The sequence below is a fragment of the Nicotiana attenuata genome, chromosome 2 (genome assembly GCF_001879085.1).
Source record: "Nicotiana attenuata strain UT chromosome 2, NIATTr2, whole genome shotgun sequence".
NCBI classification, from domain to species: domain Eukaryota; kingdom Viridiplantae; phylum Streptophyta; class Magnoliopsida; order Solanales; family Solanaceae; genus Nicotiana; species Nicotiana attenuata.
In genome coordinates this window covers 56,088,260-56,113,675 of record NC_031990.1, presented here as the reverse complement: position 1 = coordinate 56,113,675, position 25,416 = coordinate 56,088,260, and the positions used below count along the sequence as shown (strand labels likewise).

Sequence of the window (25,416 nt, the reverse complement as noted above, 5' to 3'; positions counted from 1 at the left end):
AGGAGTCTGCACACCCCCAGTGAGCGCGGGTACCCATTGTGATGTGAGATATAGCCCGAGGGGCTGGTATTGTTCTATGTGATTGCCCGAGGGGCTGGTACTGTTCTGAGATATTCCCCGAGGGGCGGATTTGTTGACATTGTGCCCGAGGGGCGAACCTTATGTGCTTATCTTTCTTATTTGCCTGTCATTTACCTGTTTAATTGTGTAGTTGTGCCCGAGGGGCGGATTTTCTGTGCTTATCTGCACTAACTGTTTTGCATTCATTTGCGTAACTGTTGAAAAGGTGAATGATAAAGAAGTTTAAACTGAGCCAAGATATTTTAAGAGATTTCACAGCTTCATTGCTTTCTTACCGGCTTTGTCCTACTTCTATACAGCATGTTGATGCACTTTTCGTGATTTCTTATCACTCAGTCTTTATTTATGATTATTACTCACTGAGTTGGAAGTACTCACTTTATTCCCTGCACCTTGTGTGCAGATTCAGGTATTTTTCTGAACCCGGTAGCGGGTATTGGATGATCGAAGGCAGAGTCATCGGAGTTTAGCAAGGTAGCTGCCAGCGTTCGCAGCACTGCTTTTCTCCCTCTTTATTCTATTAGTCTGTACTTAGTACATTTCAGACTTTGTCAGTCGTAATTAGACCTTAGTAGATGCTCATGACTAGTGACACCCCGGTTTGGGCTGTGTTTGGGTTGTACTTCCGCACGTTATTGATATTATCCGCTACTTAATATTATTAAATCATGTTTTAGACTGCTTTGTGTTGTTTAATTGTTTAAAAAGGTAAATTGGGTTTGATTGGCTGTCCTTGTCTTCACGAGAGGCGCCATCACGACCGGGTCCGGCGAATAGGGTCGTGCCAATGTTGGAATTGTTGCTCTCTTGTGCAAGATACGTGGGGGAGGGGGGTGGGATGTGGAAAGAGAAACGTGGGGGAGTGAAAGATATGTTAGAGTAATTTTAGGACACTAATTATTATCATTAATGCCCTTAAAATGTACATAAATGGTAATTGGGTATATAAAATGTAATTATAGTAAAACTTGAGTAGGAAGGGTAATATAGATTCATATAGTGTATAAGAATGTAAATATTTCAAAAAATAAACCGTACTAGGCAAGCCCGATGTAACGAGCTCTGACTGGGAAGGCTGATAGATAGGGGAACCGATCCCAAGTCTCTCACGTGGGAAACCACTTGAATTAATTATAGAATAGCAATTAGGTATAGATTTAGCAACTTGATCTTCATTTTTCATTATTATTAAAAATATATTTGGCAAATATAAATTAAAGTTCTTTCTTCAAGTCTAAAATCCTTTATCATTTGTTTAGTTCTAGCTGCAATAGGAATGAAAGATAATTAATCAGTATTGCGTACATGTGCATGTATTCTCTTCTTCAATCGGTAGCTACAACCAAACCACATTTGACTGTACACGTTTTGTTTTAGCACATGCTTGTCTTTAAGATTACATTATCTCACTAATCAATTTTGAAAGACGCGTACAGGACGTAGAGATAAAATCGTAGCATAAGATCGAGAGAATAAAAGTTTAGTACCACCTAGGGAATTAAGAATTTAGAGCTTAATCTCCCTAACAGTTGACTAGAACAACTGATTTCCCTTTTAGTATACCCTCATCAAATTTTAGAACTATAAATTGTATGTGCCTTAGCTTTATTAATCCTTGTTAGCGACAAATTATATTTGCCGTCACAAATTACTTGATACTTTTGCTTATTGATAATCAATCCAACATGTTTGACCAAAAAGTATACTACTCTTTGTTAAACTAATTAAATGATAACTGAGGTGAAAGACGAATCCTAGTCAAGCATAATAATTTCTAGATCTAGTTTAGAGTTTGGGTGACACCGTTTACCAAATGCTCAGAACCGTGTATTCATTCATTAAATGCACACTTTGGGGAGTAAATGAAGAATGGATAATGAGCAATAAATATGAGAAATGGCAATAAATGTAAATAGGAAGAACTATTCACCCAAATATCAAATGATGTGGAAGATTCTTCCTTCTGACAACTGGTAGCTCTCATCTTGCCAATTGACTTTTGGACTGCTAGGGGTAGTTTGGTCTTTCCTTTACCCCGGCCTCGTCAGGATTCTGCCCTCCCTTTAGATGTATCACATCTACCTCTGGACCGGACCATTATCTGCAGCAAACAGGTGGCGAAAGATCATTAGAATTGGGCTTCAATTAATCCTTACAGAAATGCAGACGAAATGAACACAGTGATTCTCAGAACATGACACCGCTAATCACTAAAAAGTGAGTGCGGCCGCGGAAGGGCCATCGCGGACCGCGTAAAAATGGGCGCGGTCGCGAAGAGGTTGGATTCAGAATACCAACTCTCTGATCATGGTCTACCGCGCACCGCGAAATAATGGACGCGAACGCGAAAGACCAAAGCAGACTGCGTAAAAGTGAAAGCGGTCGCGAAAGCAGTTATCAAACTCTCTCAAACTCAAGAGGGCGGACCACGAAATTTGGGACGTGGTCGCGTAAATCCAAACGTGGACCGCAGAAAAGTCACCGCCTCCGCGATCATGCATCCATACTCAGTTCTCACAAATTAGGGAACGCGGACCGCGTAAAATGGACCGCGGACCGCGAAGTTCAAACAAAGCGAGCACTGATGAACAGTTGAAACCTAGGGTTTTCACTAAGTACAAAAATTAGTGCAATTCACATGCATAGTTACTAACCCTATCCCCCCTTTTGGCATGTTAAAAGTACCCACATAAATTTAAGCATCAATTTGAGATTATGGCAAGTATTCAAACCCTAACTAAAAAGAAAGAAAAATAAAATTAAAACTAAGAGAAAAGAAAAGCAAAAGATAAAATCAATGCAAGGATTTGAGCATACCATTTGTGAAATTTAGTGGAAATTGGACTCTTGATTAGTGTGAAATGAGATTGAGAGCCAAAGGAGATGAACGTGAACAATGCTATAGTGTGGTGAAAATTAGAGGTTCAAAAAGTGTAACAGTGCCAAGGACGTTCTATTATAACAAACAGATGGGGACCCGCCACCTTACCTGAGCGCGGTCCGCGGAATTCTACCGTGGTCCGTGCTTTTTACCTTTATGCAGGGCTGCTGCGAAGACTTGGACGCGGTCCGCGAAAAAATGGGAGCGGCCGCGAAAGTCACCGTGGTCCGCCGAATTATGAACGCGAACTCAACTTCAGAGAGTTGATATTTTGAGCTCTTCTAGTACGCGTCCGCGAACAAAAAGAGCCACCGCGTATTGCTAACGCGGACCGCGAGATTTTGGGCGCGGTCTGCAAAATTCCCCACACTTGGGCAAATTTTTCCAGCCAAAGGCTTGCACTGCACAAATAATTCCTACACAAACTTCACACCCAGTTAGTCCAAAACACAGCCTAAACTAAGAAGAAAATCAAAAATAAAGAAAACCACATGGGTTGCCTCCCAAGAAGCGCCTGATTTAACGTCGCGGCACGACACATGTTACCATCATTGTTTAAAATTGATCAAGGCCACCACGTGGTTGTCATCAAACTTGCCAAGATAGTGCTTCACTCGGTGCCCGTTAACTCTGAAGATTTCACCCATTTTGTTTTTCAAATCAAGAGCACCAAACGGAGTTACATGCACCACTTCAAAAGGGCCACTCCATTTTGACTTGAGCTTTCCCGGAAACAGTCGTAACCGAGAGTTGAATAGAAGAACCAAGTCACCCTCCTTCAATTCTTTGTTCCGGACATATTTGTCATGTAAGTACTTCATCTTTTCCTTATACAAGGACGAGCTGGAATAGGCATGAAATCGGAACTCATCAAGTTCATTTAGTTGCTCTACCCGAAGATTGGCAACTACATCCCATTCAAGGTTTAACTTCTTAAGCGCCCACATGGCCTTATGCTCTAATTCAACCGGAGGATGGCATGCTTTCCCAAATACCAACCGGTATGGAGACATACCAATTGGAGTCTTGTACGCAGTTCTGTAAGCCCACAAAGTATCGTCAAGTTTCCTTGACCAATCCGTCCAGTTTGCATTGACAGTTTTTGATAATATGCTCTTTATTTCCCTGTTGGAGACCTCAACTTGTCCACTAGCCTGGGGATGATAAGGTGTTGACACTTTATGATTGACACCATACTTGAAAAGTAAAGTATCGAAGGCCATGTTGCAAAAATGAGAACCCCCATCACTGATGATCGCCCTTGGAGTGCCAAACCTTGTGAATATATTTTTCTTTAAGAACGCCACCACACTCCGTGCCTCATTGTCAAAGCCACAGCTTCAACCCACTTGGACACATAATTCATAGCAACCAGAATGTAAGTGTTACTACATGAACTCACAAATGGCCCCATGAAGTCGATGCCCGACACATCAAAAATATCAATCTCAAGAATAGTGGAGAGAGGCATTTCATCCTTCTTGGAAATTCCACCAGCTCTCTGACACTCATCACATCTCCTAATAAGCTCACTAGCATCTTTATACAGGGTAGGCCAATAAAATCCATAGCTGAGAACCTTTAAAGCAGTTCTCGCCCCACCATGATGACCACCGTAGGGCGAGGAATGGCAAGCATCAAGAATACTCATTTGCTCCTCATCCGAAACACATCTCCGGATCACACTATCATTGCAAATCTTGAAAAGATATGGCTCGTCCCAATAATAATCCAAGCTATCCCGTTTAAGCTTCTTTCTTTGGTTAGAAAATAGCTCACTCGGGACAATGCCGATCACAAGAAAGTTAGCCACATCGGCGAACCAGCGCATGCCATTCAAAGACACGGAGAGGAGTTGTTCATCCGAAAACGAATCATGAATTTCGAGGCCATCATGGGGCCGCCCCTTCTCTTCTAAGCGGGACAAGTGGTCCGCCACTTGATTCTCACTCCCTTTTCGATCAATGATTTCAAGGTCAAACTCTTGAAGCAGAAGAACCCATCTTATAAACCTAGCCTTAGCATCCTTTTTTGTCATCAAGTAACGCAGTGCCGCGTGACCGGTGTGCACAATCACTTTGGCACCCATGAGATATGGCCTGAACTTTTCCATGGCGAAGACATTGGCTAATAAATCTTTCTTTGTCACCGTATAATTGACATGGGCGTCATTCATCGTTTTGCTGGCATGATAGACCGGGTGAAACATCTTGTTGATCCTTTGCCCCAAAACTGCTCCTACCACAACGTCACTAGCATCGCACATGAGCTCAAATGGTAAGCTCCAATTGGGTGCGATAATGATGGGAGTGGTAATTAATCTATACTTAAGAAGCTCAAAAGCTTTCATGCAATCATCATTGAACACAAACTTTGTTTCCTTTTCCAACAACTTGCACAAGGTGTTCACCACTTTTGAGAATCCCTTGATGAACCTTCGGTAGAACCCCGTGTGCCCAAGAAAGCTCCTAATTCCCTTGACAAAAGTAGGAGGAGGGAGTTTTGAAATCACTTCAATCTTCGCCTTGTCCACTTCAATACCGTTCTTTGAGATCTTATGGCCAAGGACAATGCCCTCCTCGACCATAAAGTGGCATTTTTCCAAATTAAGCACTAGGTTGGTCTCTTCACATCTGGCCAACACTTTGTCAAGATTATCCAAGCATTCTTCAAAGGAGTCACCCACAATACTAAAATCATCCATGAACACTTCGAGGAAGTCCTCCACCATATCCGTAAATATTGCCATCATACACCGTTGAAAGGTAGCCAGTGCATTACACAAACCAAACGGCATATGTGAGAATGCAAATGTGCCATACGAACATGTGAAGGTGGTTTTCTCTTGGTCTTCCGGTGCAATCAGAATCTGGTTGTATCCTGAGAACCCATCCAAAAAGCAATAGTAGGCACGCCCGGCAAGTCTATCCAACATTTGATCAAGAAAGGGCAATGGAAAATGGTCTTTGCAGGTCACTTTGTTCAACTTTCGGTAATCCATGCATACTCTCCATACGGTGACAGTCCTAGTGGGGATCAACTCATTTTTCTCATTTGTGACCACAGTCATACCCCCTTCTTTAGAACACATTGTACCGGTGAAGTCCATGAACTATCGGAAATGGGGTACACAACCCCTGCATCTAGCCACTTGATAATTTCCTTCTTGACGACCTCTTGCATGGCCTCATTCAACCTCATTTGATGTTCCACGGAGGGTTTGGCATCATACTCTAGTATAATTTTGTGCATGCAAAAGGCGGGGCTTATACTCTGAATGTCAGCCAAAGTCCATCCAATTGCCTTCTTCCTTCTTTGGAGCACCGCAAGGGTGGCATCTACCTGATCGTTAGTTAAGCACGAGAAAAGAAAAATAGGTAAAGTGGAACAAGGGCCTAAGAACTCATACCCGAGGTGTGAAGGCAAAGGCTTCAACTCCAATATGGGAGGCTCCTCGATTGAGGGCTTTGTTGGTGGAGTCTTCCGGTTCTCAAGATCCAAGGAAAGTTTTCGGGGCTCATATGTGTATGAACCCATTCCTTGCAAAGCATTGACACATTCCACCATGCCTCATCCTCAGTCACATCATGGTTCAACAACACAACTTCCAAAGGGTCTTCCACATTAATCACAGCACTGGTGTCTTCAACAATCACCTCGGTCACATGATTCACAAATGAACATAATTCGTTGCTATTGGGCTGCCTCATTGACTTGCAAACATGGAACAAAACGTTTTCATCACCCACCCGGAAGGTGAGCTCCCCTTCTTCCACATCAACTAAGGCCTTCCCGTATCTAGGAAAGGTCTCCCCAATAAGATCGACACCTCATAGTCAATCTCGCAGTCAAGTATCATAAAATCCGCGGGAAGTATGAATTTGTCGACCCGAACTAGCACATCATCAATTATCCTCAATGGCCTCTTCATTGTCCTCTCCGCCATTTGCAACCTCATGGATGTGGGCCTTGGTTGCCCAATCCCCAATGTCTTGAACACAGAATATGGCATCAAGTTAATGCTTGCCTCCAAGTCGCACAAAGATTTGGCGAAATCTGCACTACCAATAGTGCACGGATTGTAAAAGCACCGGGGTCTTCTAGCTTTGGCACCATGGAATGCATAATAGCACTCACTTGGTGAGTCATTTTGATTGTTTCACAGTTCATTGACCTCTTCTTTGTTACTAAATCCTTCATGAACTTGGCATATCCCGGCATTTTTTCCAGAGCTTCAACCAATGGCACATTTATGGACAAACTTTTCATCATATCAATGAATTTCTTGAACTGGTTCTCATTGTTTTGTTTTGCAAGTCTCTGAGGATATGGTAGAGGAGGCCTTGGCAACTGAGCCTTGGCTTTGGTCACTACCGCTTCCGGTATGTCTATCACGTGTTCTCTAGACGAGTTCATATCATTTTGTGTCTCCTCCATGTTGTTATCAATGTTTATCCTCACTTCTTCATTCACATTCTCATCACTCACTTGCACATCATTGCTCAGTTCATCATCATCTTGCACTAACACATCATCACTCACAACCTTTCTTTGATTAGAGGTACTAGCAACTCCACCTCTACCACTCCTTGTAGTCACCGCCATAGCATGGCCCGTATTGTTCCCACCCTTCGGGTTTACTACCGTGTCACTTGGTGGTGCCCCCTTAGGGCGAGTATTCAAAGCTTGAGAAATTTGGCCAAGTTGGACCTTCAAGTTTCGGATAGAAGTATTGTGGGATACTAATTGAGCATCAGAGTCGGCATTTTTCTTCATCATTTGCTCAAACATGGATTCAAGCCGTCCCATCTCATTGTTGGACGAGCTAGGACCTTGAGACAGAAATGGAGGCGGGTTGTTTGGCTATTGATACATCGGAGGCCTTTGAAAGCCCGACCCTCGATTCCCTTGATTATTGTTGTTCCAACCCCCTTGGTTGTTATTGCCTCCCCAATTGCTATTGTTATTGCCACCCCAGTTGCCTTGGTTTCCTTGGTTACACCAGTTTTGATTGTTGTTGTTTCCCCAATTGCTTTGGTTGTTGTTGTTGTTGTCACTATTCTAATTTCCTTGTTGATTTTGATTTCCCCAATTTTCTTGGGATCTCCACTGTTGTTGATTCTGAGCATTACCCCGTTGACCTTGGTAGTTGTTCACATATTGGACCTCTTCACTTTGATCATCATACACATCATCTTGATTGTAACCACTACCACTTTGCTCAAATTGATCCGGATTTCCTTGAACTTGTTGACCTCATTGCCTCCTCTTGTTGACCATCATATTCACCCCCTTCATGGCATTCACTTGTTTTGGCCCTTGAACTTATTACAACTGCGCTTTGGCCAATTGGTTCATTGTAGTAGTTAACTTGGCGATTGCTTGGCCGTGGTCATGGAGCTCCTTGTGTAGGTGAATGATATTGGGATCACCTTGTGGCACATTAGCTCAACTTTGACACGCCGAAGAAGTATACTCCATCTCATCAAGTATTTCACACGCCTCAGCATAAGGCGTGTTCATAAAGTTTCCCCCGGTGAGTTGGTTAACTACACACTGGTTGGTAGTGTTGATGCCACAGTAGAATGTTTGTTGGATCATGGCTTCGGTCATGCCATTGTTCAGACATTCTTTAACCATCATCCGATACCTTCCCCAAATCTCATGAAGCGGTTCATTTGGCTCTTGTTTAAAAGCAAGGATCTCATCTCTCAGCGTCGCCATATGTCCCGGCGAGAAGAACTTTGCTATGAATTTCTCGGCCAACTCATCCCAAGTGGTGAGAATGGTTGGGCAACCTTTCAAGCCAATCCAAACCCTTCCCCCTTAGAGAAAATGGGAAAAGCCTTAATCTCAATGCGTCCTCAGAAATGTTGGTTTGCTTGCTCCCCCAACACGTGTCAACAGAACCTTTGAGATGCTTGTAGTCGTTTTAGTGTGGAGCTCCGGTGAAGAAACCCCTCTGTTCTAACGGTGTAAGCATGACATTGGTTATTTGGAAGTTTCCCACCCCATTCCGGGGCGGGACTATTGCACTCGCATAGCCTTCGTTAGGCAACACCCGGTGTGCTGCCCTTGGTGGAGCTGGGGGAGGGTTTGGAATATTATCATGAGGCGGTCGGCCTCTCCTTTGTGCTTGAGGTTCAGGTTGAATCTCATCCACATTATCATCATCTACCTCCTCCCCCAATGGCAAATTTCCGGGAGCATCATTGTTAAGAGCCATTTGGTACCTAAAAGCAATTCACAAACAAATTAGAAAATCGGAAGGAAAGAAAACAAAACACATAAATGCTCAGATATATAGCTAAAACCGTTTAAATCCCCGGCAACAACGCCAAAAATTAATCGGGTTCAAGCCTGCACTACTATTGAGTAGCGAGGATGGTCGATGCAGTTTTACCCAACAGAGTCGGGATCGAATCCATAGGGAGTTAATTTATTTGGAGTTAGGTTTATATCCGAGTCTAGATACGGGTTTTGCTCTTAATTGCACTTCCGCAAATGGTTGATTTGTTTTCTACTTCTACTTCTATTCTATAGCATGCAATATTTGAAACTAAGTACAATGTTTTTATCGGCTGTTTTCAAAAATTTAAAGGGACTAGGGTAGTGACTTCCGCCTAGGTGGATATCTAACGGGTAGCAAGAATCTAGGGAAATCATGTGATTAATTGGGATCGTAATATAGCTATCACACTCGGGTACTCACTCTATACCTCTCGGTAGTTTGAGTGATTTTGCCCAATTTGGCTTTCTCAAGTCCAAATGGGTATTCATGCAATTCAAGTGATTTTAGCTCAAGTCGGGTATTACTATCTCTAGGTTTAACCCTTTAATTGGGGCTATCAATTTCTTGAGTTTACCCCAATTCCTTGTTAGCCTAGTTTTCCTAGACTTAGTCCCTCTTTCTCAAGTAGAGACTAAGTCATAAAGGCATAAATCAGTGTTTGCAACCACTAATTCAATAGTTCTAGCAAGAACTAGGCTAAAAATCACTATCCCATACACATTCAAGCCCTAAAATTCAAGACCCATCAAATACCCACACTAGGGTTGGGTCACAACCCTAGCTATGGGTTTAGCTACTCATGAAAATAGCAGAAATCAAAGATAAAATAAAGATAAAATCCATAATACTAGATTAAGATATAAAAAGCTAATGTTAAAAGTTGGATCTAATACAAAATTGCCCAAAACAGTAAATATGGTCGTCTCACGTACTCAGCAAAACAGAACTTCACCTAAAAATGTGAAAAAGATCTATTTATACTAGGCTAAAATTTCTGGACAAAAATGCCCCTATAGAGGTTTCGCAGTCGCGTAATTCTGATCGCGGCCGCACTCATCCTTTCGTGGCCGCGTAATATTGAGCGCAGTCCGCGTTCTTTACATCAGAGACTGGGTTGGGACTTGTTTAGCGGACCGCGTATTTTTCATCGCATCCGCGTGGGCTATTTCTCGTAGCCGCGTACTCTTGACGCGGACCACTTTCTTCGTTTTTGCATTGATTGCAAAATCTCTGATCCTTAGCACACGCTGTCAGCGAAATTCCAATCTCGGCCGCACTAATAATTTAGCGGCCGCATCTTTCTGTCGCTGTCCGCGCCCATGCCTATGCCCAAAACCACTTCTGCGAATCTCTACTTTGCGGTCCGCGAATTAATAACCGCTTCCGCGTTGGCACTTCCGCGGCCGCACTTTTCTGTCGCGGTCCGCGTTCCTCAGCTCTTGGCACAATTTTGGTCTTTGTTCAAGTTTTGACTCCTCTATGAGTTGATCATGGCTACTTTTACTCATTGTGAACAATCCCTGCAAGCAAGCATATTATGTTAGTTTTCGGGAATACCTTCACGCATTTTAAGCCCAAAACGCAAGTAAAAAGAGAGCAAATAATGGTTAAATCCCCACTTATCAACAATGAAATATGACAGTAGACAAGAATATGAGTGATGCTTTCTTGTATCATGTGAGTGGAAAGGAAGAATAATCGATAAAATCAATCAATATGACCCCCTTTCTTCTCTCTCACATTCCCTTTATATGGGATATTCTCTAAAAACCCTAAAAAGTACAACAAAGGGAGTATCCAGGAGAATATTTCTGTCACTAGTTCCAAGACTACACTAGCCGTTATTTCTATTCTTCGCTATTTGACCTCGACTTCTACGGCTCGCTCAGCGACTGCTCATTGTGGGGCTTTGGTCAACCTCGTCCTATCTTCCCAAATCGGAACACAGTCTTTTCACCTTACGATCTTTCCACGCCCAACTTCCTCAGCATGATTTTGACCCATACACTTAGTTCCTCCGCTTGTCGAGGTCGCCTTCTGGTCGGCCCCGATGAGCGGACCTTTTCAGTTGGCAATTTGTGAAGAAATTTTTGGCGTGGTGATCGAGTGGAGGCATCCGTTGCCAAAGCAATGACGTGTCATTTTGAGATTTGTAGGTCATGGGGTTGGTACAGGATGACGTCACAATGCATGCGCCATCATTGCGCATCTTTCCGATGCGTTGCCTTGTTCCTCGAGTCCCTGTCATTTCGATTCTAGGGCCACTGGCGGTTGCTTACATCGATTCGAACGCCCCTGAGATCTGTAAATAAAGAGAGGAAAGTTTCTCAAAGAAACTTTTGCACTCTTCTAGTTTCTTCAGCCCTACACTTGCTTCCTTTTCTCCTTCTTGTGTTCTTGCTTTCTGTAACCGCTGCCATTGCCACCCCTTCTTCTTTTTCTGTCTCCTCATATACACATCATCGGAAAATGGCTACCGTAACCCCCAACACTGAGATAGTTTCTGACCCTACTCCATTATCGGTGGCCATGCCTTCTGGTGGCGAAGAATCGGCGGTGGTAGAGGATGACAGCTTTCCCACTGTGGAGGAAATCATTCCTCGTAACCCTACTTCCAAGTCTTAATTCTCTAAGGAACCCACCTTTGAACTGGAGTCTGCGAAGTCGGAGATAGAAGCGAAATACCTTGTTGCCCTTGGGGCCAAGTACGGCATTCCAGCCCACATGGATCTGGTTCCGGCCGAAGACAACGTGATTCAAGTTTACAAGCCTGGGTATTGTGCGTTTTACGCCTACCCATTCCATATAGAATATTCTCATCCTCTTCCTCTGTTGGCGGAGAAGTTCTGCCGCTACTACCGAATCTGCCCGGCACAGCTCTCTCTTTACCTTTACAAGATTTTCCTTATGTTGGCGAAGTTTGCGGAGCTCGTCGGCTGTGAAGTCTCTATCCGCCATCTTCTGCATCTTTTCGGGCTGAGCTTCTATAGAGGCACGATGATTCACCTTCGCTACCGTGGAACCAACGGGTTAGTGGCGGTGATGGATGACAGGACGACTCATCGGTTCTAGGCCCATTATTTCTTTGTTAAAATCGAGCACGTGGTGGCAAACCATAACGACTTTCCTCAACAACGGAATTTTGCTTGTAAGTATCGTTTTTTGGAGTACGTTCTTCTCTTATCTTCGTGATTCATGACTAGTTACGGCGTTTTTTCCTTTTCCAGCTGAGAGGCATCCCCCATCTTTGGTCACTGATATCAGTGATTAGGCGGCCCGCGTTTTGCCTCACACCATAGATATTCGTGACTAGGCGTCCTTTAACCAGCGATTCGGGCTCAAGCCCTCGACCGGTAAGTTGGGTTTCTCCCATATAACTATTTTGCTTTTGTCGTGGTGCATGTCTTTTTTGTCGTTTTACGTTTTTCCTTTGATGCTAGGTCGGAGAACTTCTAAGAAGATGAAGGCTCCCGTCCCTGCATTTCGTCAGGCTGTCGCTTCGGCTGGGATGCAATTCGTGTTGGCCGAGTCTATGCGAAATACTTCTTCCCAGACTCTGGTACTAAGCGATCCTGGTCGTCAGACGACTACCCCATCAGTGGAGATCCCAACTTGCCCGGTGGTTCATTTAATGGATGAATCTTCCACTAGTGAGGAGGAAGCGACACCATTCAAGAGGCGATGAGTGGAGGCCGTGGTCACACCCGAACGGGTCGTGACCGTGGATATGGAGGCGACGTGCACTCCAGCCATGGGGGATGCTCCCCCGCCGGAGATTGTCGCGGAAGCTAGGCCGTTGGAGACGACGGAGGCAGCTGCAGAAATGGAAACACCGGGAGCAGCCGAGGTTGGCTCGTCATCTGCTGGTGGTAGAGGAAAAGCGGTCTTCGTAGAGGATGACGGGTATGGTTCTGATATCAACCCCGAGGAGGTACGGACTTTCGAGGAGAGATTCACTCGCGTGGAGATGAGGACTGAGGGGTCCACTCATAATATTGTCATCCCCGTGGATTTTAACTTGTTAGTCAACTCGGAGAGCATGGTTCCAGCTTTGTCCCCTTTATGCGCGGAGCCCGAGAACAGGACCTTGCAGATGCTGAAGGATAAGGACCTATCGTTAGGCATTTCCGGGATGGCCCTACTAGTAAGTCCTTTCTTATCGTTTTGATTTCTTCCTTTTACGTTATTTGTCTTTGCTGACCTTTCTTCATCTGTTTATTAGACCCTCATCTTGGAGATTGAGAGCGCCCATCGGGAGGAGAAGAGGACAAGAGTTTATAAGAAGATGGAGCCGAAGAACAAAGAGTACCGTACCAAACATAAAGCCTTGGTCCGTATGCTTGGTGAGGACGCTCTGTTTCCAACCCTCCGTGATGATCTGAGGTAGAAGAATGAGGAGTTGAAGGCGAAGGATGACGAGTTGAAGGAGAAGGACGACGAGCTCATGAGGATTATTGGCATGTGTAGTGATCTTGAAGAGACGTTAAGGGCTAAGAACAATGAGCTCGAGGTGAGCAAGGGGGTCATGGCCGAGTGCATCGATCTCCAAGCTTAGGTGACGTCTTCATGGTCCGAGCTTGAGCAGAGCGCAATTATGATTATCGATTTAAGGGACGAGCTGGCCGCCAAAACTGCAGACTTGGAGCAAGTTGAGAGAGCTAGATCGACTGCAGTGGCGGAGGCGGCAGCGTTAGCGGGCACCCTCCGCGTCTTCAGATCAGAGCGTGCTAGTAAGGCAGAGACCTTTGATCTTAAAGAGGCGAGGCGAGGCTCGAATAGTGGATATACGGACTGGAAGGGGACGTCAGGATTTGAACGAGCAGGTAGCTGTCCTTAAGGCTGAGAAAGCGCAGCAGCAGGCTCAGCCATCTACCTCTCATGCTTCCACTTATCCCAATGTCACAAAAGACTTGTACGAGAAGTGGGTCCATGCTGAGGCTCATCTTGACATATACAGAGGTTTGACGGCGATCGAGAAAGCCTCTAAGGCGGATTTTGAGGATGCTCGTGTTAAGGCACGTGCAGCTCGTGCCGCTTACGGCTATGACCTTGGCACTCCCAGGATGGACGATGACGAGGAAGATGTGGACGAGATTGAGCTAGATGCTTGGTATGAAGACGAGTACTTATATGGCGAGGGTGGAGATGATGCTGTTGGGCCGGGCGGTGAAGGTGGCGGCGGAGATGATGCAGCGTGATGATGCAATGTGGTTTTCTTGTACTTAGTTTTTTTGTTGCTCTTTTGCTCTTTTTATCTTCATTTTTTGGAGGGGGGGTCTTTTTTGCCCTTTGTAAAATACTCTCTATTTTGGAATAGAATGGCTATTGTCTTTTTGCTGTATGTTTTTGGCTCATTTCGTTTTTCTTCATATGCTTTTTCCTTTGTAAGAGTTTCTGACTTAGTTGACGCGACCGAGGTCGAATATCAATTAACTTGAGCGAGGTCGAATCGCTGGTTGATTCGCATGAGGTCGAATGTTGATGAATTCGAACGGAGTCGAATGTGAGTCGATTCAAGCGAGGTCGAATGTGAACAAATTCGAACGAGGTCGAATGTGAACAAATTCGAACGAGGTCGAATGTGAATCGATTCGAGCGAGGTCAAATGTTTGACCCTTAAAGTGATTCAAATGAGGTTGCATATAGCTAGATTCGAACGAGGTCGAATGTTAGTAAATTCGAACGAGGTTGAATGCGGGTCAATTCAAGCGAGGTCGAATGTTTGACTCTTTAAGTGATTCGACGAGGTCGGATGTAAATAGATTTGAACGAGGTCGAATGTTAGTAAATTCGAATGAGAAATGTGAGTCGATTCAAACAAGGTCAAATATGTCACTCTTTAAGTGATTCGAATGAGGTCGAATGTTAGCAAACTCGAACGAGTCGAATGTGAGTCGATTCGAGCAAAGGTCGAATGTTTGATTCTTTAAGTGATTTGAACGAGGTCGAATGTAAATAGATTCGAACGAGGATGCGCCGTGTTTGATTTGGCCCTAAGAACTTTGCTAGGGGTCCACCAAATGTTCTTTTGTACAAGTCGTTATTGACGACGTTGTACCTGGCCGCCTGCATTCGAAGCTTCTTGGCTTCTTTTTTGTCAGGTGGGAGAACTCCATCCTGCAGGTATGAGATAATACGATTGCACCAATCCTAAGTTAGGTTTATAGTGCATACCTCGATTTGGTCCAGCGACGAATAGAGAAGAGTGACCACGTCTCCCTCTCCGGCTATGCTTTTGGTGGCCGCTGCCAATTTAGCAAGGCCATCCGCTTCGATGTTTTGCGCTCGAGGTATTTGATCGAGCTGGAATTCGTTAAACTCGGGTAATAGTTTGCAAACCTCGGCCTGATATTTCTGTAACCGTTGCTCCTTAATTTGGAAAGTCCCTGTGACCTGATTGACGACGAGTTGCGAGTCGCATCGAAGGATGACTCGCCGTGCTCCGTATTTGAGTACTATTTTTAACCCTGCAATCACGGCCTCATATTCAGCCTCGTTGTTAGTCATATCAGGGCATCGTATGGATTGGCGAACCATTTCACCTGTTGGGACCTCGAGCACGAGTCCCAGTCCAGATCCTGATGCGTTAGAAGCACCATCGGTGTACAAGACCCATTGGTCGTGTACTTCAGTAGAACTAATGGCGGTTTCCCTTTGAATTCGGACACTATCTTCGCACTGAAGTCGGCAAGAATTTGCAACTTTATCGCTGTTCGCGGCTGATAGGTTATATCGTGTTTGCTCAGCTCTATCGCCCACTTGGCCAATCTACCCGACAATTCGGGTTTGTTCAAGATACTCCTTAAAGGTAAAGTTGTGACTATCGAGATAGGGTGGCACTGGAAATAAGGTCTAAGCTTCCGTGAAGCTACGACCAGGGCCAGAGCTAGCTTCTCGAGGCTGGGGTACCTCGTTTCAACATCGACCAAAGTTTTGCTGATGTAATAGATAGGAGATTGCGTACCATTATTTTCTCGTACCAGGACTGCGCTTACTGCAACATCAGACACGGCCAAGTAGACAAGGAGGCGTTCTCTGGGTTCTGCCTTGGCGAGCAACGGTGGCGAACATAGATAGGCCTTCAATTCTTTTAAGGCGTCGACGCATTCGACATTCTATTGGAGTCCGTTATCCTTTTTGAGTATGCCAAAAAATTTGTGGCATCTATTAGATGACCTCGAGATGAACCTCGATAAGGCGGCTATTCGGCTGGTCAGCTTTTGCACTTGCTTTTTGCTGGTTAGATTTTCTAGGATTCCTTCTATGGCCTTGATTTGGTCGGGATTGACCTCGATGCCTTGTTGTGATACCAAGAAGCCGAAGAATTTTCCAGATGTTACGCAGAAAGCACACTTCTCGGGGTTTAACTTCATGCAGTACCTTCTGAGTATGTCAAAGGCCTCCCTCAAGTGGTCGATATGATCTTCCTTTCAATTTGACTTGACCAACATATCGTCAATATAAACTTCCATGGTCTTGCCGAGTTGATCTTTGAACATTTTGGTCACCAACCTCTGGTACGTTGCCCGGCGTTTTTTAACCCGAACGACATCACTCTGTAGCAATACGTCCCCTGATGAGTGAATGACAGTGGTGTTTTCCTGGTCTTCTTCCTCCATGAGGATTTGGTCGTAGCCTGAGTAGGCATCCAAGAAACTTAGCAGTTCGTACCCGGCTGTGGCGTCGATGAGTTGGTCGATGTGGGGCAGCGGGAATGAGTCTTTTGGGCAGGCTTTGTTCAGATCTGTGAAGTCCACGCACATTCTCCACTTACCGTTCTTCTTTTTAACCATAACTACATTGGCTACCCAATGAGCGTACTTCGATTCTCTGATAGAACCATTCACTAACAATTTCTCGACCTCTTCACGAACTGCGTCATTTATCGCGCAATTGAACTTTCGTCTGATTTGTCTTACTGGGGGGTAAAATGGGTCGACGTTGAACTTGTGAGTTGTTATCTCCTTTGGGATACCTAGCATGTCTGCATGGGAAAAGGCGAATAGACCTAAGATATTTTTTAAGAATTGATGAAATTTACCTAAGTCTTGGAGTTTATGGCCGATGAAAGCTTTATTGTTGTGATCGTCGTCGTCTAGTTGGACGGGGTCGAGGTCCTCTACGGTTGACCCTGTGGCTTCTATGATTTCAGGGTCGCTAATGACGTTCTTCCTTTCATCTCCATCCGACCCCGACTTCGTTATTTGCTATGCTTCCTTGGCCTTTCCCTTCAGCTATTGGGTATACGTGCAGTCTTGGCCGATGCGGTAGCATTCTCGGGCCGTGCGTTGCTTTTCCCGGATGCAGAATACTCCCCAGTGGGTGGGAAATTTAATGACTTGGTACAAACTGGAGGGGATGGATTTCATGGCGTGTATCCATGGTCAGCCTATGATGGCATTTTACGTCGTATCTTGGTCCATGATGTGGAACCTGGTCTCCAGGGTAACGCTATCAGCCAGGACGGTCAGCGTGATTTCTCCAGATGTCCGCTTAACTGCATCTTAAAAACCGGCTAGCGTGATGCAACATGGCACTATCCTATCCTCGAGCTTCATTTAGGTGAGAACTCGAGGATAGATGATGCACGCGCCGCTTCCATCATCGACCATGATACGTCTTATATCAGTATCAAAAACACGTAAAGTAATAACAAGGGCATCATAGTGAGGAAAGACCAAATTGTGGGTATCCGACTTATTGAAGATGATACTTTCTTCGAGTTTGTCATACCGTTTGTGGGTGATTGACCGCTTGAGCTTGTGAGTGGTGGTGAACTTCAGCTGTTGATAGATACGTCGTCGCCTCCCCCGATGATCATTTGAATGGTTCGAACTGGGGAAGGTGGTTTGGGAGGTCCCTGATGTTTCTCTCACCCTCGGGCGAAGTTAGCCCTCCTTCAATCGCTCATCAACTCTTTTAGGTGCCCTTGGTGAAGCATGTTCACGACCTCCTGTCTGAGAGCGATGCAATCCTCGGTCTTGTGACCCCGTTCTTGGTGGAATTCGCAGAGGGCGTTTGACTTTCTGGTGTTTGGGTCGGACTTCATCTTCTCCGGCCATTTTACCTTTAGGCCGAGCTTTTCTAATGCGTAGACTATTTCTACGGGGGAAACACAAAAATTATGAGCCGATAGCAAGGGGATATACCTCTTTCATTTCGGTGGATTCCTGTTCGCGGTCTGGATGGACCATCGTCGTGATGTGGTGGCGGCATGCGGGTGCCTCTAACGTAGGTCTGATGTCTTTCTCGATTAGGTCGTGACCCCGCTAGATCCCTTCTGCTTTTGTTTCTTCGGTCTTTCCTAGATTCCACTTGGATTGAGGTTAGACGTTGAGTAGGTTCGTTGAGATCATCCTCGTCAGCTCTCACCTCGGTGCAATAAGCGTTATGTATTTCTTCCCACATGGTGGGAGGGTACTTCATTAGTCTACTCAATAGTTTCTTGGTTTTCCTCGACCTGCTCCTGTTCAGACCGTTTTGAAAGGCTGCTACTGCCATTCCCTCTGATACATTTGGAAGGGTCATTCTCACTTTGTTGAACCGGGCGAGGAAATCCCTGAGCCCTTCGCCAGGTGACTTCCTGATGGCGAATATGTCATTCACCCTAGCTTTCACTTTCTTGGCCCCTGCATGGGCGGTGACAAATTTGTCGTCTATTTCTTCAAATATCTGTACGGACCGTGCGGGCAGTTGCGAGTACCATATTAATGCTCCTCCGGTTAGGGTTTTACCAAACTTCTTTAGCAATATATATGGCACTTGTTCCTTAGCGAGGTCGTTGCCTTTCACTGCGGTGACGTGGTGGATGATGTGATCCTCAGGGTCTGTCGTGCTGTCATATATTTTCATGTATGGCAGCATTTTGAAAGTTTTTGGTATAGGCCTCGTCGCTATATGGTTGTTCCACAAACCGGACGGCGTCCCGCTTTGGTAGGAGTTTTGGGGCGCTTGATATCTTATCTACCCTTTCTTGATACTCTCTCATTTGGTCGCGGAGTGCTTTGTTTTCGCTTTCTATCTCCTCCATCTTTCTGAGGATGGCAGTGAGGGCGTCGTTACCTGCATCATTAACAGAGTGAGTGATACCTGTCGAGGGAGGTTGGGTGTGTTGCTCATTGGTTGTTGTGGCGACGTCGACTCGCACACCCTCTCTGCTCGCCCTTTGCGAGGATTTGTTGAGTATACTGTTCAGCGTATTCGTTAGCCATGCCTCTAGAGTGGTGCTTCTTCCGTAGTGGACATAGAGGATCCCTTCCCATGAGAAGCGGTGACGCTGCCGTGAGGGGGAGGTGAGTCACTTCGCCTAGGTGAGGCATTGGGTGTCACATTTTCCTCGTCCTCTCCGTGAGTTTCGTTGATGGTGTTTAGGAGATTAGCAGTAAGGCTTGCTACTGCTTTTAGTCTTTCTTCTCCATTTCCTGCCATGTTAAATTATGCAAGTAGGGGAAAGAAAACTTTGCACTTTGCTATTGGTGTGTTTTTGTAGATCTAGAAAGACTATGACTTTGACTAGAAAGTCCCCACAGACGGTGCCAAATTGTTTGACCAAAAAGTATACTACTCTTTGTTAAACTAGTTAAATGATAACTGAGGTGAAAGGTGAATCCTAGTCAAGCATAATAATTCCTAGATCTAGTTTAGAGTTTGGGTGACACCGTTTACCAAATGCTCAGAACCGTGTATTCGGTCATTAAATGCACACTTTGGGGAGTAAATGAAGAATGGATAATGAGCAATAAATATGAGAAATGGCAATAAATGTAAATAGGAAGAACAATTCACCCAAATATTAAATGATGTGGAAGATTCTTCCTTCTGAATACGAAATATGGCAGTAGACAAGAATATGAGTAATGCTTTCTTGGATCATGTGAGTGGAAAGGAAGAATAATCGATAAAATCAATCACTATGGAAAGGTAAACTTTGTATTTTCTCTCAATGGTCAACTTCTTACAATAGTTTTCTTCGATTCAATCTCACGTGCCCCCTTTCTTCTCTCTCTCTTTCCCTTTATATGGGATATTGTCTAAAAACCCTAAAAAGTACAACAAAGGGAATATCCAGGAGAATATTCCTGTCACTAGTTCCAATACTACACTAGCCGTTATTCTTATTCTTTGCTATTCGACCTCGACCTCTACGGCTCGCTCAGCGACTGCTGTTGTTGGGCTTTGGTCGACCTCGTCTATCTGCCCAAATCGGAACACATTCTTTTCACCTTATGATCTTTCCACGCCCAACTTTCTCAGCAAGATTTTGACCTATACACAACAAATTCTTAAAATTAAATGGGACTAGATTATTTTCACTTTTTGAATTAAAATTATGCAATAAGTATTTCGATATTATACCATGAATTTCTTTAATACCAAAATGGTGAAAGAATACATTTTAAATGATAGTCACGATTCACTTGATCGACTCTCGAGAAGAAAAAAATACAAACAATTTGGAACACTTGGGGGAAAAAATACCTTGATGATACGCTATTAATAATACCTACTATAATTTTACTCTATTTTTTTTGGTTTCTCATTCGGTGTTCAGTATTCGCATTGCAGTTCAATTAAATTCGAATTCACCCTGATTATAGATGAAAGACTACTTAAAATTCCATCACAATTCTTATTGGTTATAATTTACGCTCTATTATTAGTCGATAAGTATTCAAAGACATGCACCCACAAGATAAAAGTCAGAGAAAAGCAATCAATTGGGGTCTTTAACTAATTTACACATTGTAGACAAGATAAGATCCCAAATGAAATCAAGATGGATTCTTCTATAGGGCCAGTCCTCTGAATTTATCAAATTGTCCTCAAGTAATAATAAGTACGTTGTTAATTTAGCACTTACTAGTATCTAGGAAGCAAGCCTTAACATGATTGCACGTTTCGAAAATTGTAGAAACAGAAAAAGGTTCAAACCTTCTACTCGTTTAAAGTAGAGAAAGAGATGCTTCTAAAACTTTACATATACATGTAATTTAATTAGTACTAGTACTATTCAAAGTTTAAATCGTCAATAAAGGTAGTATACCGAAGGAAATGTCAATAAAGCGTATACTAAAAAGACTCGACATAGAAAATTCCAATCTTTACATCCACTTTATTAATATAAATATTTATAAATTTTGTTTAAAAAGAATTTTGAACTTTTTTTGCATTTGCTTTCCCAAATTTCAAAACTGGTGTCATGGTCCAATACGGCTGTTAAGCAACACACCAACACTTCGATTAAAGTATCTTTAACCGGATGATCCGTATTTCACTTTTTTCTATAGAGCCAAATATTCCCATTCCACCACCTTTTCTTTTCCTTTTCTTTTACTTCCTTCTTCTCTTTTTCCCTTTTTAAAAAATTATCCCAAATAGTTGTCCACCTAATCTCTTAAATTAAAAAGAGCCGACGATATATATATATATAGTCAGACTTCTATATAATAACACTCCACTATAAAAGCCAAATTTTTTCGGAATCAATTTTGATGTAATGTTATAGTTATAATATATATTCTCTATAACAACACTTTGTTATAATAGCCAAAAATATTCGGAACAAATAAGGCTGATATAGAGAGATTTGACTATATATATATACATACATACTATGTGAATGTATAACTGTGTACGATCAATATATAAAAAAGTAAGTAGTGAATCTGGTCATCTATTTGTGTAACAATCTTTTTTTTTCTTTCTTTTTCTTCGAAACTAGGTGTATATATATTCACTATATCTTTCTACAAAAACTGTACTACACGTGGAGCTTCCTGTCACGTGCCTCTCTTCCGTCTTAGAAAAAGACAGAAGGAAAGTCCAAACCCACCCTTCATTCAAACTAGCTAGGTTTAGGGTTTTAATATTTTTCTCTTCGTATGAGACCAAATAATTGCATGAGCCAAGATTTTCTATGCTCACTTTACTACCACTTTTTTCTTAGACAAGATTTGAGAAGCCTCTCATTTTTCTCCACTTCTTCTTACTTTTCATTTGGACTAAATCAACTGCTTTCAATTCGAACTATATAAAAATATCAAAAATTAAAATATGCGCATATTAAAAAATCACACTTATTATGTACCTATTGAATTTAAATCTTGATTGAGTTCTAAGTGTGTGGGATTTTTTTATTAAGAGAAAAATAACGATGTATTTAAAAGACACTACACAATCTTATATTGAAACTTTAGAACAAGCAAAGTTGTAGGGGAAAAAGGAAAGATGGTTTTCTTAACCACCGGTCAAAACCTATCTCCCTCTCTTTCACTTTGCTTAGGCAAAAATCCAAAGAGTGACTAATGATAAAGAAGTTAAAAGAAAAAAAATCAAAGAAAGAAGAAAAGAGAAAAAGGATCCAAAGAAGGTTTCAAAGAAAACAAAATCAGATACTTAAAGTAGGAAAAGACATAGGTTTTTCTTCTGGTCTTCAGAAGAAGTATAGAAGCTAGCCTTGATAGAAACGTTTCATAAAAACATAATTTTTTCAGTCAGTTTCTCAAAAAAAAAATTTTTTTTTTGCTATCATCGAATAACCAACCATTTTATATATTTATTTGGCTTTTGCTCTCTGTACATGATTTTGTTCTCATCTCTGTGTTTGTTTCCTCACTTTTTTGTTACTGACCGTGCAGTTCAGTAAACGAGAAATTGAGATACTACACAATCTTAAATCACATAAGTCATTATGATTACGAAGTCTTACTTTTCCTAAATCATAGTTTACTTTCTTGCTGATAATAATTGTGATAATTACCTCAATAATTACCACATCCTTAGTGCTAATACTAGTACTAACATTTTCGCCTAACAATTTTGAAATACTCGAGCACATTTTCGAATGTCAGCAGCTTTTCTCTCTCTCCTTTTTCTTGATTTCAAACTTTACATTTCAACTCTGAGAACTAAAGACACGTTAGTATTTCTTTTTTTTGTTGTTGAGATATGGCCATATTTGTACGTACCATTCATTAATGAATTGATCAGAGAAAGCCCCAGAGCTAAAATTTGTCAATGGACTGAACGTTGTTAAGCTTTCTACATTAGTTGAACTGAAAAAGAAGAAAGCTTTCAGAGCCTTACTTTCTCTCGTGTGCATTAATAAATGCAACTGAAAATATTTCAGAAACAAAGGAGAAGGAGAAGGAGATCGAATTAGAAAGACCATTAATCGAGGCCAAGCAAATAAATGCACCACTGAAAGTAAAAAAGAACTAGTAATAAAAACAGTACTTTAACAAAAACCCACCTGCATTAATGGTTTGGAACATAATATTACCGGCACTAAAGTTATATTTACAAACTGGATTAACAAATATGACAAAAACTCACACGCACAACTTCTCATGATCGATCCACTAACATTTTAGAAAAATGTAAGAGGCTAAAAATAAGATACTAAAAAGCTAGAGGGAGTAAAAGAAAAACTTGATATTTCTTGAATAAAAATAATAAAGTCTAAGAAGAAGAAGGGGGCATAAGATTTAAACCAAGGTCATCTTTTTCCAAGACTAAACGAGCTTTGTTAGTCTCCACCATATTAAATGAAGAAGAAGAATATTCAGGGTGAACTCTTTTCTTGGACATAAGTGGAACACCAAATAGTTTAGTACTTCTATTAATACCCATATCAGCTGCTGCTTCTTCAAGAATTGTCACACTGCTGCTTTGTGATGTCTTACTTGGAGAGTTCACGTTGTTGAAATTGCTCATCATTATGTTCATTCCATTGTTGATCATTCCTTGTCTAGGATTAATCATATGTTTTTGGACAATAGGAGTAGCAGAAGCAGGTAATAAAGAGGAAGGATTATATGAACTACTAGGTGCAACTGGTTTAACATGATTTTGAACAAAGTAAATAATGTCATTGTATAGTTTTCTCATATGAGCAAGTTCAGACATAAGCATATTATTGCTTCTTCTTAGCCTTTCATTATCTTCTGAAAGAGCAGTGACAGTAGTGTTGTTATTATTGGAAGAAGTTATAGTTGTAGGTGAATCGCACCAATTGATATTGGGTTGTTGTTGTTGCAGTAGTAGTTCGTCTGAGTCAGGTGGTGAAATGCTAAGCCTATTATTATTTGGGTAATTGGGAAAAAAATTTGGACCACTCATGTTCATTTGATGGTTAAGGGAATGGTGGTGATGATTCATAGATATTTGTGGTTGAGCTGTTTTTCTACGATGGATCTCGCACAGCAAATGTTTTTCTCCTCTTTTGAAAAACTCATTAGCAAACTCCCATCTGTCTGGTACAATTTTCCTAAAACCCTAAATACACCAAAAAACAAAAACAAAAAAATCAGTAAACGTAGATAATCTGTAGTAGTATATAATTTTTTTTGAAGAGAAAATAAAGGAAAATATTAGTAGTACTTACATAGGTATTGAGTTGGCGGACGAAGCTAGAGAAATTGTTGTGTTTGAAATAATTAGGGAGAAGGTCACGAGCAAATTCAGGAGGACGCCAAACAATAAAAGTAGAGTCATCTTCACCCCAAGAAACAATATGGTCAGTATTTGGATCATCAACTAGTTGGTATGTTTTGGTTAAGAATGGAGCTGGAACTGATTTGTGTGAATCTAAGGATAATAATATCCCTTCGCAATTGTCTAACATCAAAGCCATTGATTGAACAAAGAAAAGTGTACTAAAAGATCGTTGCAGTTTTTCTTGAATATTTAGAGAGAAAAGAGGAGAGTGGCAACACTGAAACAAGATGACAAGAAAACAATGTTAAGAAGAAGAGAGACTGAGGGAGGTAATAAGGAGGTTATTTTTGTGGATGGGGGGTGGGGTGACAGGGTAATTGGGGGGGGGGGGGGTTTATATTTTACTGAAGGGTACCTCGGTTATGTAGTGAGAGAGAATAAGTGTCTGTATGTCTAGAACTGTGGAAATAAAGGGCCTTTCAAGACAAACCCGTGACATTTCTTTCTTCTCTTTCTACTGACTTTGATCCTCTCACGCACACTACGGCCCGTTTGGCCAAAATAAATGTTGGATTTATTTTCAAAACTCATGTTTGGCCATAAATTTTGCCCATATTTTGGCCAAATTTCAAATCTCAAATCCCAAAACTTGGGAATTATATACATGTTTTTCCAAAATAAAGTTGGAAAATATATTTTGAAAACGTATGTCCAAACACATTTT

General features: G+C 42.4%; 1 protein-coding gene across 1 annotated transcript; it reads right to left on the bottom strand.

The window, feature by feature from the left end:
* LOC109222991 (heat stress transcription factor B-4) lies at positions 23,490 to 25,052 on the bottom strand. The gene is made up of 2 exons (XM_019387266.1): positions 24,640 to 25,052; positions 23,490 to 24,530 (listed from the first exon to the last, which is right to left on the bottom strand). The coding sequence occupies exons 1-2, from the start codon at positions 24,886 to 24,888 to the stop codon at positions 23,715 to 23,717; spliced, it is 1,065 nt and encodes a 354-aa protein (XP_019242811.1). The 5' UTR covers positions 24,889 to 25,052; the 3' UTR covers positions 23,490 to 23,714.